This window comes from Ranitomeya imitator, chromosome 3 (assembly GCF_032444005.1).
Source record: "Ranitomeya imitator isolate aRanImi1 chromosome 3, aRanImi1.pri, whole genome shotgun sequence".
In the NCBI taxonomy this organism is placed as follows: Eukaryota; Metazoa; Chordata; class Amphibia; order Anura; family Dendrobatidae; genus Ranitomeya; species Ranitomeya imitator.
The window spans coordinates 670264472-670277349 of record NC_091284.1 but is presented as its reverse complement, the minus strand read 5'-3'; the positions used below and the strand labels follow the sequence as shown (position 1 = coordinate 670277349).

At 49.4% G+C, this 12878-nt stretch overlaps 1 protein-coding gene across 2 annotated transcripts in view; it reads left to right on the top strand.

The window, feature by feature from the left end:
- DDX23 (DEAD-box helicase 23) overlaps window positions 1–12532 on the top strand; it is a 41490-nt gene extending 28958 nt beyond the window's left edge. For both annotated transcript variants that reach the window (XM_069758338.1, XM_069758337.1), the window contains exons 13-17: window positions 8388–8630; window positions 8715–8866; window positions 9019–9127; window positions 9274–9448; window positions 10963–12532. In XM_069758338.1, coding sequence (XP_069614439.1) covers window positions 8388–8630; window positions 8715–8866; window positions 9019–9127; window positions 9274–9448; window positions 10963–11186 — 903 coding nt within the window. In that variant the 3' untranslated portion in view covers window positions 11187–12532. The remainder of the gene's footprint in view (window positions 1–8387; window positions 8631–8714; window positions 8867–9018; window positions 9128–9273; window positions 9449–10962) is intronic.
- Window positions 12533–12878: the final 346 nt, after the last annotated feature.

The window sequence follows — 12878 nt, the reverse complement described above, 5'->3', positions numbered from 1 at the left end:
TATTTGATCTATGTGTCTTCATGTTGGATTGGTACATATGTTGTACCATTATTTGGTCTATGTGCCTCCGTTGTTGGATTGGTACATATGTTGTTTTTGTTGCTTTTCCTACTGCTTTAACACTAACTAAGGTGCTTCCTGCCTGTTGGTGGGTGTATACTGCGGAGGAGGAGCTATTTTCCTTTTTTTGCATAGTGTCAGCCTCCTAGTGACAGCAGCATACACCCATGGTTTCCTGTGCCCCCCAATGAAGGCTCCAAGAAAGAGATTTTACGGTGAGTACCAAAAATCCCTCTTTCTTTATCGCCTCTCATTGGGGGACACCGGAACCATGGGTGTATGCTGCTGCCACTAGGAGGCTGACACTATGCAAATAAAAAAATTAGCTCCTCCTCTGCAGTGTACACCCCACCGACTGGCATTAAACTCTTCAGTTTAGCTTAGTGTCAGTAGGAGGTGGACACGGGTCTTTCATTAGACCCTTATCTACCTCAATGTGCGTCGTTTCTTTTCAGGTTTTTTTCCAGAGGGATACAGGGTGAGCAGTCACACCTGTAGTCCCACAATACGGACTATGAGTACGGCGTGTACTGCCACCCCGTATCCTCATAGATCCCTCTCCAGGACCAAGATCCTAGCACAGAAGCGTGCTCAGAAGTCCGGTCCTGGCTCCGTCCCCCACCCACTCGCCTACCAGAGCCTGTCGGTTGGAGGAGACGAGGACGTCCATCACAGCTCCGTGACGTCTCATTCCCCTCAGGTTAGTAACGGCGTGGGATGTTTAGGTGAGTATTTCCCCTCCATTCCCCCGGGATCTTTTCTCCAGATGTCCCCCTGTCTCCCCTCATGGCGTTTATTTGGGATCCCAGGGACAGCCATAAGCTCTTCTTCCTTAGCGGCCGCAGTTCTTTCCCTGCAGCCGCACAGCCCCTTACAGAGTCACAGCCTGGCAGGCTGCTGCGCCGCTTCCCCCTGCGGTCTCACTGCTCGGGGGCCTCAATGCGTCCTGTGTCTGCACGGCGTCCTGTGTCTGCACGGCGTCCTTGGCAGGATGCCGTGCCACTTACTTTCTGCGGCGCTCCGACGCCGCCACTCTCCGGCGGCGCTCCGGCGCCGCTATTCTCAGGCGGCGCTCCGGCACCGCGATTCTCTGGCGACGCTCCGGCGCCGCGATTTTCCGGCGGCGCCGGCCTCTAATTTAGGTCCCGGCTTCTGCCGGGGCCTACCTCTGGCGCCGCGACCCCGCCAGTTCCGTTCAGACAGCCTTGGCAGACTGCCGCTCTTCTCAGACTCTGCGGCGCACTGCTCCGGCGCCGCGGTTCCCTTCTCCGGCGGCGCCGGTCTCTAATTTAGGTCCCGGCTTAGGCCGGTGCCTACTTCCGGTTTCTCGTCTCCTCACTTCCGGTTCTGCGGGCGGGCTTCTTTCCCGCCCGACATACTGCGCCCTGCCCACCGGCGCCTCTGCGTCTGGCTCCACCCCCTTCCTCGTGGGTCCCTCGGCCGGTGTGCACCGCTTCTCACAGCAGCAGCACTCGCATCTTCTGTGGCTCAGCATCGCAGAATCAGCACCTCAGGGAAGTTCTCCGCCGAGGACAAGTGGGACATCTTCCAGGACCGGGTCCGTGAGTAGCTGCACTGCAGACTGACACCCCCCTCTGCCCACTGTCCCCTAACCCACTGGCATCTTCAGGGTCCCTAAAAATGTCTACCTCTAAAGGGGGCCGCTCTCGTCCCCCTACCTCTTCATCTTCTGCCTTAGTCACGTACTTTGCATGTTCGTCCTGTAACAGCAAACTTCCCTCAGGTCAGTCCTCCCCGCTGTGTCAGTCCTGCAGCAACCCGATTGTTCCCACCGCCCAGGATCCCCCGGCTGTTCCGCCCGAGAGTGATCCCCCCATCCCAGGCTGGGCCGCCTCTCTGTCACAATCGGTGGCCGATTTAACACGGGTATCTCAAACTCTAGTGTCCGCGCTGGATCGGTTACCCCTGCAGACCCCTGCAGTGGCCAGCGGGTCGCAGGAACCGCCGCCCGAACCCTCCTTGATAAGCCATAAAAGGTCCAGACAGGAACGTCGGTCTGAGTCCTCTTCGCGCTCCATCTCGCCGCTCGGCCCTCCCCCGCGGTTGGTGTCCCACCGATCCTCCTCCCCTGAGTCAGGCGAGGCATTATCTGATGCGCCTTCGGAGGATACTTCGGAGCTGGATCCTCACCAAATCGCCACCATGAGTGAGACAGTTCAGAACCTCATTGGGGCAATAAACCAAACATGTGGCATCAAGGATCCCTCTACGGAACCCGCAGATCAGGCGGTTTCGTTCAGACGGGCCAAACCACCTTCAAAATTTTTCGCTCCTCATCCTGAATTCGAGGAAATCGTGTCCAGAGAGAGAGAGAACCCCACTAGGCGTTTTCAGAGGGGAAAACGCCTGGGTGTATTATATCCTTTTCCTCCAGAACTTACCGCCAATTGGACAGCATCTCCCTCGGTGGACCCCCCTGTTTCCAGGCTGTCCACCAACACGGTGCTTCCTCTGTCCGGCGGAGCATCTCTGAAGGATTCTAACGATAGAGTTATAGAATCCTTCGCGAAATCTGCTTTTGAAGCGGCTTCAGCGGCTCTATGTCCAGTTTTTGCGTCCACTTGGGCTTCAAAATCCATCTCAAAATGGGCCAAGGATCTTCGGCGGGGTATCCTGGATGGGGCGCCTCCCGCGCAATTAGCGGAACTTGCCAACCAGATTTCCCATGCTGGTGAATACCTGGTTTCCGCCTCCCTGGATGCCGCGTCTTGTGCGGCTGAAGCTTCCAGCAATGCCGTTGCCATCCGCCGGACCGTTTGGCTCAAGGCCTGGCAGGCGGACTTGTCCTCCAAAAAGTCCCTCACTAGTCTGCCCTTCCAGGGCTCTCGTCTCTTTGGTTCCCAGCTGGACCAAATAATTAAAGACGCCACCGGGGGTACAAGTTCTCTTCTCCCCCAGGCTAAGCCTCGTCGCCCTCCCCCTAGACGACAGTTTCGTTCTTTTCGGCCTTTTCGTCGCTTCGCTGCGTCAAACTCCCTTTCCCAGCAGCAACAGAGGCCACAGGCACGTCAAGAGAAGAAGGCGGTGTCCTTTAGGCCCACTCCGTCCTGGCGTCCTCGTTTCTCCCAGGGTAGATCCTCCAGGCCCAGGACTGGAAGATCCACCTCGGCATGACTCTCGGCAAGACTCCAGCCCAACTCCCAGATTGGGCGGCCGTCTTCTCCTTTTCAGGGACGTCTGGATTTCCGCAGTAGAGGACGCATGGGTCAGGGAAGTTGTATCCTCGGGATACAAAATAGAGTTCGCTTCCCAACCTCGGGATCGTTTCTTCCAATCCCGTCCTCCAAGAGACCCCGCTCTAGTTCCGGGTTTCTTCTCAGCCATCGCTTCTCTGCTCAAATCCGGGGTAATCGTTCCCGTCCCAGAAAAAGAACGCTTCACGGGTTTCTACTCGAATCTTTTTGTGGTACCGAAAAAAGACGGCAAAGTTCGCCCCATTCTGGACCTCAAATTGCTGAACAGGAGAGTTCGCCTGAGACACTTCAGGATGGAATCCCTTCGTTCAGTAATTGCTTCCATGGAGGCTCAGGAGTTTCTATGCTCAATAGATATCCAGGACGCCTACCTCCATGTCCCGATATTTCCCGGACATCACCGTTTCCTGCGCTTTGCAGTGCAACGAGACCATTTTCAGTTCGTCGCCCTGCCGTTCGGTCTCGCAACCGCGCCAAGAGTGTTCACGAAAATCATGGCGGCGCTGATGGCCATCTTGAGAGTCAGAGGCCTGGTCCTATTTCCATATCTCGACGACATCCTCATCAAGGCTCCGTCCTTCGCTCAGGCCCACGAAAGCCTGTCCATTGTTCTCGACACCTTAGCCCGTTTCGGGTGGCTGGTAAACCGGAAGAAGTCCTGTCTTATTCCTTCTCAGCGCATCATCTTTCTGGGCATGCTTTTCGATACTCGTCAGAGCAGAGTCTTCCTTCCCACAGACAAGAGATCCACTCTCTGTCAAGACATACGCTTGCTCCAGGGTCCTCGTCCTCCCTCCCTCCGTTCGGCCATGAAGGTTCTGGGGAGGATGGTAGCTACATTGGAAGCGATTCCCTTCGCCCAATTCCATTCGCGACCCCTTCAGCAAGCCATTCTGTCTCAGTGGGACAGGTCGGTCTTCTCCCTGGATCGACAGATCAAACTCTCCTTTCGGGTCAGGCGGTCTCTCAACTGGTGGCTGACGTCACCTCTCATCTCCCAGGGCAGGTCCTTCCTTCCAGTTCACTGGCAGGTGGTGACAACGGACGCCAGCCTGCTCGGCTGGGGTGCGGTTTTTCGCCACCTGACGGTCCAGGGCCGCTGGTCGCTGCAGGAGTCTTCTCTGCCGATCAACGTCCTCGAAATTCGGGCCATCTTCCTGTCCCTCCGCCACTGGGAAAGGATTCTCAGGGGCCTTCCAGTCCGGATCCAGACGGACAACGCCACGGCTGTGGCATATGTCAACCATCAGGGGGGGACTCGGAGCTCCTTGGCCCTTGCCGAGGTATCCAAGATCCTCCTTTGGGCAGAGGCAACGGTTCCGGTGATATCCGCGGTGCATATCCCCGGCGTGGAAAACTGGGCCGCCGACTTCCTCAGCCGCGAGGGCCTCGCGGCAGGGGAATGGTCCTTACATCCGGAGGTCTTCCATCAGATTTGTCTTCGATGGGGAACTCCGGATGTGGATCTCACGGCGTCCCGAGTCAACAGGAAGGTTCCGCAGTTCGTCTCCAGGTCCCGCGATCCTCTCGCAGTGGGCGTCGATGCTCTGGCCATTCCTTGGTCACAGTTCGAGCTGCCCTACCTGTTCCCACCCCTTCCATTACTTCCCAAACTGTTGAAGAAGATCAAAGCGGAAGGGGTGCCGGTCATCCTGATCGCCCCGGATTGGCCCAGGACAGCTTGGTTCGCGGAGCTCGTCAACCTTCTCGCGGACGCTCCCTGGCGCCTTCCAGACAGGCCCGATCTGCTGTCCCAGGGTCCGATCTGCCACCCGAATTCTCGGTCGCTCAGTTTAACGGCGTGGCTGTTGAGACCGCGGTTCTGAGAGCGTCGGGCCTTTCGGACCGGGTGATTCACACCATGATTCAGGCTCGGAAGCCTTCGTCTTCCAGGATCTACTACCGCACCTGGAAGGCCTACTTCCGGTGGTGCGAGTCCAACCGCCTTCCGCCTATGGTTTTTTCCCTGCCTTCTCTTTTGGCCTTCCTTCAGGCAGGACTGGATTCGGGCCTGGCTCTTAGTTCTCTGAAGGGTCAGGTCGCTGCGCTTTCCATCCTCTTTCAGAAGACCTTGGCCTCTCGGCCACAGGTTAAGACCTTCTTTCAGGGGGTAGCCCACATCGTCCCGCCGTACAGGGCCCCTGTGGAGGCATGGGACCTAAACCTGGTACTGGACGTTCTGAAGGTTTCTCCCTTTGAACCTCTTAGGGAGATTCCTCTATCAGCTTTATCATGGAAGGTAGCCTTTCTTGTGGCCATCACGTCCATTCGCCGCGTTTCCGAGCTGGCGGCCCTGTCTTGCCGTCCTCCGTTTTTGGTCATTCACCAGGACAAGGTGGTCTTCCGGCCCCCACCTTCTTTTCTTCCTAAGGTGGTTTCCACCTTCCACCTCAACGAGGACATCGTTCTACCTTCCTTTTGTCCAGCTCCGACTCATCCTCTGGAGCGATCATTGAACAAGCTGGATCTTGTCAGGGCTGTGAGGATCTATCTGGACAGAACGTCCACTTTCCGGAAGACGGATTCCTTTTTCGTCATTCCTGATGGCACGCGCAGAGGCCAGCCGGCTTCTAAAGCGACTATTGCTCGATGGATCAGGATGGCAATCTTGGAGGCTTACCAGGTCAAGAACAGAGTGCCCCCTCCTGGGATTAAGGCTCACTCTACCCGGGCAGTCGGCGCCTCCTGGGCGGTGCACCACAGGGCTTCCGCCCTACAGCTGTGCAAAGCGGCAACTTGGTCTTCCATCCACACGTTCGCCAAATTTTACAAGGTCCATACCTACGCATCGGCGGACGCCAGCCTAGGCAGAAGGATCCTGCAGGCGGCAGTGGTGAGTCCTCTGACCTGATGGAAGTCTGTTTTTTCCCGCCTTTGGGACTGCTTTGGGACGTCCCATGGTTCCTGTGTCCCCCAATGAGAGGCGATAAAGAAAACAGGATTTTTGGTTGCTTACCGTAAAATCTGTTTCTTGAAGCCTCCATTGGGGGACACAGCACCCTCCCAATGTTTTTGTTATATGTTCTCTGACTGTTCTCACGTTTACAGTTCTCAAGTTTGTGGTTATGGTTTTTCAACCTTGTTCTTTCTCCTACTGCTTTCTCACTAACTGAAGAGTTTAATGCCAGTCGGTGGGGTGTACACTGCAGAGGAGGAGCTAATTTTTTTATTTGCATAGTGTCAGCCTCCTAGTGGCAGCAGCATACACCCATGGTTCCTGTGTCCCCCAATGGAGGCTTCAAGAAACAGATTTTACGGTAAGCAACCAAAAATCCTGTTTTTTTCCCTTTCTTGAAAATACAGATTAATTCAATATGTTGCACCCGTTGAGGTTGCAATGCTTTTAATTGCTATGAGACCATGATGCTTTTACCTGAGAAAATTATAAGGGGCCAAAGTATTAAAACCGCTATGATATACAGTCTCATGGGGACTGAATACTGCTTCTGCTGTTCTGAAAAGGACATTGGGGCAGTCTATTGACTCGTAGAAAAGAAACAAACCTCATTTACTTTCCTATTTATTTACCAATGCTACAGGGAAGGTGCTGCGATTTTTATTTTTGTATCAATAATTATATAACTCGCGCTCCTCTGGGCTCTCGTGTGGTGCTGTGACACGTGACATTGGTGCCCCATCAGTGCTGGCGTCACTGTTTCCGCCTTCGGATGTTTTGATCGGCGCCGTCACGGGAATTGAATATAGGCTTTATTATTTTATCGTGGCCAATCGAGTTGTCCAAGTAGTGGATAACTTCTTTAAATTTTATTTCAACCACTGGGGGCTGCCATTTGCATTTGGGGGTGTATAAGTGTCTGAACGCGACAGTTACACACCTTAAATACAGCAGCCCCTGGGCATAAGAGACTGCTCAGTCCATGTGATGACAGGAGGTGCCAGGGAGCGGTGATCCTGGGTGAGGGGAGTATCTGCAGTGGGGAGTAGTGATCGCAGCCTGTAATCAGTATTACATTACAGGCTGTGACCACTTCTCACTGCAGACCTGTTCAGAGCACAGCAGGGAGATCATCTGCTGTGCTCTGAACACACAGAATAGGACACAGTGTGGGAGTAGGGGAAAGGTGACTACAAGTGTTCTATTTTTTTTCCTATGCAGTGAATAGATGAGGGCCATATACCATGAAGCACTATATGGGACCTTTATACTGTGGAGCACATTATACTGTGGTGCACTACATGAGGCCATTATACTGTGGTGCACTATAAACTACGCTTAGCCCTATATCTAATCCCAGCGTATGCTACGTGATACACTACAGGTATCTAACCCCAGCGAGCAGTACTAACAGAATCGTCACCGCCGTCCTCGATTGATATTCTACTTGTAAGTATCACTTTGCAGTCACCAACAAAATGGCTTTGCACTGTGTTCCTGAACTTTATCCTCTGTTATCCTTTTGCAAACACCCAGAAGGGGAGGTGGGGGTGACATCACACATGAGCAGACCCCGCCCACATTTACTGCAGTCGTAATGTGAGCTGGTTGTACACTAGGTTTTTATGGCAAATTTCAGCAGCTGCTCCCCCTAGTGTTCAAAATTGGAAATGCCAAATCTTTTAAAATAATTGTTCATTTTTTATTTAATTAAAAAGTTAAAATATTAATATTTATATATTGTAATATATAAAATATTAATAGGCAGCACGGTGGCTCAGTGGTTAGCACTGCAGCTTTGCAGCGCTGGAGTCCTGGGTTCTAATCCCACCATGGACAACATCTGCAAGGAGTTTGTATGTTCTCCCCGTGTTTGCGGGGGGGGTCCTCCGGTTTCCTCCCACATTCCAAAGACATACTGATAGGGAATGTAGATTTTGAGCCCCATCAGGGACAGCGATGATATGTGCAAACTGTAAAGCGCTGCTGAATATGTTAGCGCTATATAAAAATGAAAAAAAGATTAATACTTTACATTTTTTTTCAACTGCAATTTTTTTTTTTTTTTTAAATGGCACTTTCGTTTAAGGCTTTCACTTGTGAGACTTGTCTGCATTCTTTTTTGTTCAGTTTCTGTTCTCTACTGCAAAGTCTTCCTAAACACACATGGTTTTGAATGTCTCGGTATAAAGAGATTTTTATTTTCTTCCCTATAGATTGTGATTGCCACCCCTGGACGTCTGATTGATGTGCTGGAAAACCGCTACTTAGTCCTGAGTCGATGCACATACGTGGTACTTGATGAAGCCGACCGCATGATTGATATGGGTTTTGAACCGGACGTCCAGAAGATTTTAGAACACATGCCAGTGACCAATCAGAAGCCTGATACAGATGAGGCAGAAGACCCAGAGAAAATGATTGCCAACTTTGAGTCTGGAAAGCACAAGTATAGACAAGTGAGTTTGGATTTTAGAATGTTCAGCCTTTTTGTTATCCTGTGCTTTGTGTAACCTTTGGATAATCTCACTTTTTGTTCTTAGACTGTCATGTTTACAGCCACCATGCCTCCAGCCGTGGAGAGGCTGGCCAGGAGCTATCTTCGTCGTCCAGCAGTGGTGTACATTGGCTCTGCTGGTAAACCTCATGAAAGAGTTGAACAGAAGGTGTTCCTCATGTCTGAAGGAGAGAAGAGGTGCGTCCCCCTTCCCCCCCCACACACACCTTGACTCCCATTATATTCCTTGTCTAATGTAAAGTGCATGAAGATTGTGACTCGAATGAAAAGTAATTATACTTTGTTTTTAATGAATTCCTGATGATCTGTGCTTGCCTCCTATCTCACAGGAAGAAACTGCTCAACATCCTGGAGAAAGGCTTTGATCCACCAATCATCATCTTTGTCAACCAGAAGAAAGGTTGTGATGTACTGGCCAAGTCACTTGAGAAGATGGGGGTACGTGTCTGTCTGTGTATTTGCATAGGCTATATTACTAATGCCTGCTCAACGGACTTTATCGTAGATATGTGGCTAAGTGTATGATTTTTCACTACATGTCAACAGTTCAGCATCAAGTATAGTATATGTTCTATTTTTCACAGTACAATGCTTGTACGCTGCATGGTGGTAAAGGACAGGAACAGAGAGAGTTTGCGCTGTCTAATCTTAAGGCTGGAGCTAAGGATATACTGGTAGCTACTGATGTGGCTGGTCGAGGTATCGATATTCAGGATGTCTCCATGGTTGTTAACTATGACATGGCTAAAAATATTGAAGGTAAGATCATTTCTATTATGCTACCAAAACGAATATACTTTATTTTACTTAACGGGAATCTGTCAGCTGGTTTTTGCTATGCAATCTGTAGACAGCAGGCGATAGAGGATTCGGCAATGTGTCATTTGTCAAAGTGTGTGCTGTTAACTAACTGTGAAGGCTTTATCACTAACAGAATAACACTGCTGGACTACATTACTCCGGCAACGCCCCCTCCTGTGATGAGCAGCTCACTGACTATAGACATTGTATATACAGAGCCTGGTGAGGGCGGGGTTAGCTTTCTCAGCTCTGCTTCACTCTAAATCTAAAAGTTCTGTCAGAACGGCTGCACCCAGTAATCTAAGTGACACATCGTTGGATTCAGCTTCTCATTACCTACATTTTCTTGCTCTCATATGAAGTAGCAAAAACCTACTGACAGATTTCTTTTAAAGGGATTTTTCATGAGAAAATTACCTATCTACATGTTGGGTGAGATTTACGAGAATTGTTGGCATCCGAGCACTGAAATCCCTACCGATATCTAGTACTAGGAACTTGTGTTTCCCGTTTGAATGGCAGTCACATGTATGGTTGATCAATCTCTATGGAGCCTCTGGAGGCTAGTCTTTCTTCCCGGTTCTAGCGATTGATGCAGATTAGTGATGAGCGAGTGTAGTCGTTGCTCGGGTGATCTCCGAGTATTTGTTAGTGTTCGTAGATTTAGTTTTCATCGCGGCAGGTGAATGATCTACAGCTACTAGCCTGCTTGATTACATGTGGGGATTCCCTAGCAACCAGGCAACCGCCACATGTACTCAGCCTGGCTGATAGCTGTAAATCATTCAGCTGCTGAGATGAAAACTTAATCTCCGAACACTAACAAATACTCGGAGATCACCCGAGCAACGAGTACACTCACTCATTACTAAGGCTACTTTCACACTAGCGTTGTGTGACGTACGTCGCAATGCGTCATTTTGGAGAAAAACGCATCCTGCAATGTTGCCCGCATGATGCGTTTTTTCTCCATAGACTTGCATTAGCAACGCATTGCGACGTATGGCCACACGTCGCATCCGTCGTGTTTTGACGGCCGCGACGCACAAAAAAAGTTCAATGTAACCATTTTCGACCACGCATGTGCGGCCGAAACTTCGCCCCCTTCTCCCCGGAACTCACAATGGGCAGCGGATGCGTTGTAAAACTGCATCCGCAGCCCACGTTGTGCTAAATATAGCACAATGTCCGACGGTTGGCGACGGCCCCGTACCGACGGAAGTGTGAAAGTAGCCTAATGCAGATCTCTACAGGCAAAACTTGACTGATCTAATGCTATAGTTACGTGATTGCTCATAGTAACTATAATAGCCTTTTAAATTAAGGAACATTAAGTAAGAAATTACGTATTTCTGGTGTCTATGCAGGTCAAGTACACATTACAGATATATCTTCATACGAGAACTATCAGTACATAATAGATTCCAATTTAATGGATCATTACTCAAAATGTATCTTTTTTTTTTCTTCAGATTATATCCATCGTATTGGTAGAACTGGAAGAGCTGGTAAGAGCGGTGTTGCCATCACGTTCCTCACCAAAGAAGACTCGTCTGTATTCTACGACCTTAAGCAGGCTATCCTTGAGAGTCCTGTTTCTTCTTGTCCTCCTGAGTTGGCCAACCATCCTGATGCCCAGCATAAGCCTGGTACTATCCTTACAAAGAAGAGAAGGGAAGAGACAATCTTTGCTTGAATTGTGCCAGGATGCATCAAAAGCTGGCCCTCAGCATTTGACTGCTGCATCCAGATTTTATATAAAGTGTGTTGGACATTACAAATTTAGGGAAATTGTCGCCAGTAACTGCTTTACTTGTTAGGAGATGACAAGTGCTTTCTGGTTATAATACAATAAAGGTGATGATCCCTCTGCTTTGGCCAATGTAAGTACATGAAACAAGGAATGAAAGCTCCACATAGGTCTAATCTCTTCTTTTTACAGCTATTCATACACTGATGGGGATGGAGTTGTCAGTACATGATGGGGATGGAGTTGTCAGTACATGATGGGGATGGAGTTGTCAGTGCACCTAGCGCTCTCCAGTTGTCCTCTTTATGGGCATCATCCACATAACTTTTATATAACGAATACCTATCATACTGTGTGCGAAATGAAGATCAATTGACGTATATAGGACTGATTCAGTATGCACAAAACCTGTCTCAAATTGTGGAACTGGGGCTTTTAGAGGAAAAACATTTTTAATGTTTTTTATAAAATTGTTCCAAACCTAATAATTAATTTACATTTTGTAATCCCAATATTCACTTGTTCCTGAAGAATATTGTAGACAATGATTCCCCTTTTTTATTTATTTTAATATTTGCTGTTATCTTTGTTTTCATGCCGCGTAATGACTGTGCTTCATCTGTACGATCTCCGGCCTATTCCAGGTCATCCCTCCCACAGACTGCTGCACGTGGCTTATTACGTGATCCAGACACGTGCCACACAATGCAGCGTATATTGATACATATGTCCATTATATTTGTGATACCTTTGTATAGTGATTGGGTTTTTACAGCACATTCTCATTCATTTTATTTTGTTCATTCCCATTAAGGGAAGAGACAGATAGCCGTATAAATTGCTTGAGGATCGCAACACAATGCTCGGACTGGCCATAGGCTCTCCTGATCCTGGCGCGACAGCATGTATTTCTGTGCAGCTTTCACACTCTGGTCTGGAGAGTCTGTGGCCAGTCCGAGCATTGCCTTACGATCCTCCGCTGAGTTACACGGCTGTATGACTATTACCTCGTATGTAATTATTGTACTCCTTGAGTTGATTTGCGGTCCATATTTTTAGTACCAGGGTCCTATTGTCTCATCCATTGTGAAGCACTGGGTCCACCACGTGCACCTTCTAGAGAAGAGTGCTGACTTTACATCTGTGCGGTTTCCTCAATATGTTCTACTTTATAATCAGTTGCTATCTTTATGGCGACTTGTAAATACCTGTGTTGGAAGTGTATATTTCACATGTTCCATAGGCTGCAGCTCTGTGGATCTGAATAAAACGTTTACTTCTGACTAGTGGAATATGTAGTTTGTTTGTCTTTTTTAATGAAGTTGACCCAGTTTTAGTGTTTTTTTTCACTATTATTTCTTAGCTGCTTTCAGATACATTTTATTAAAATTTCCTTTCCGTTTCACAGTCTCATTACAAAACATCCCTCTTACGTTATCTGGATTCTGACAGGTCGTACCTTACAGGTCCAGTCCTATAGATGTGCAGCTCATCGTTGAGTATAGTGGACTGTAATGTGGACTACATTAGTAATGGTCATCCAGTCACTGATGGATACACAGGAAGGTTACATGACTCTGTCCCTGTGCAGTTCTGTGCACTCATCCACAATGTAGCTGAGCGCAGGAGGCATCTGAC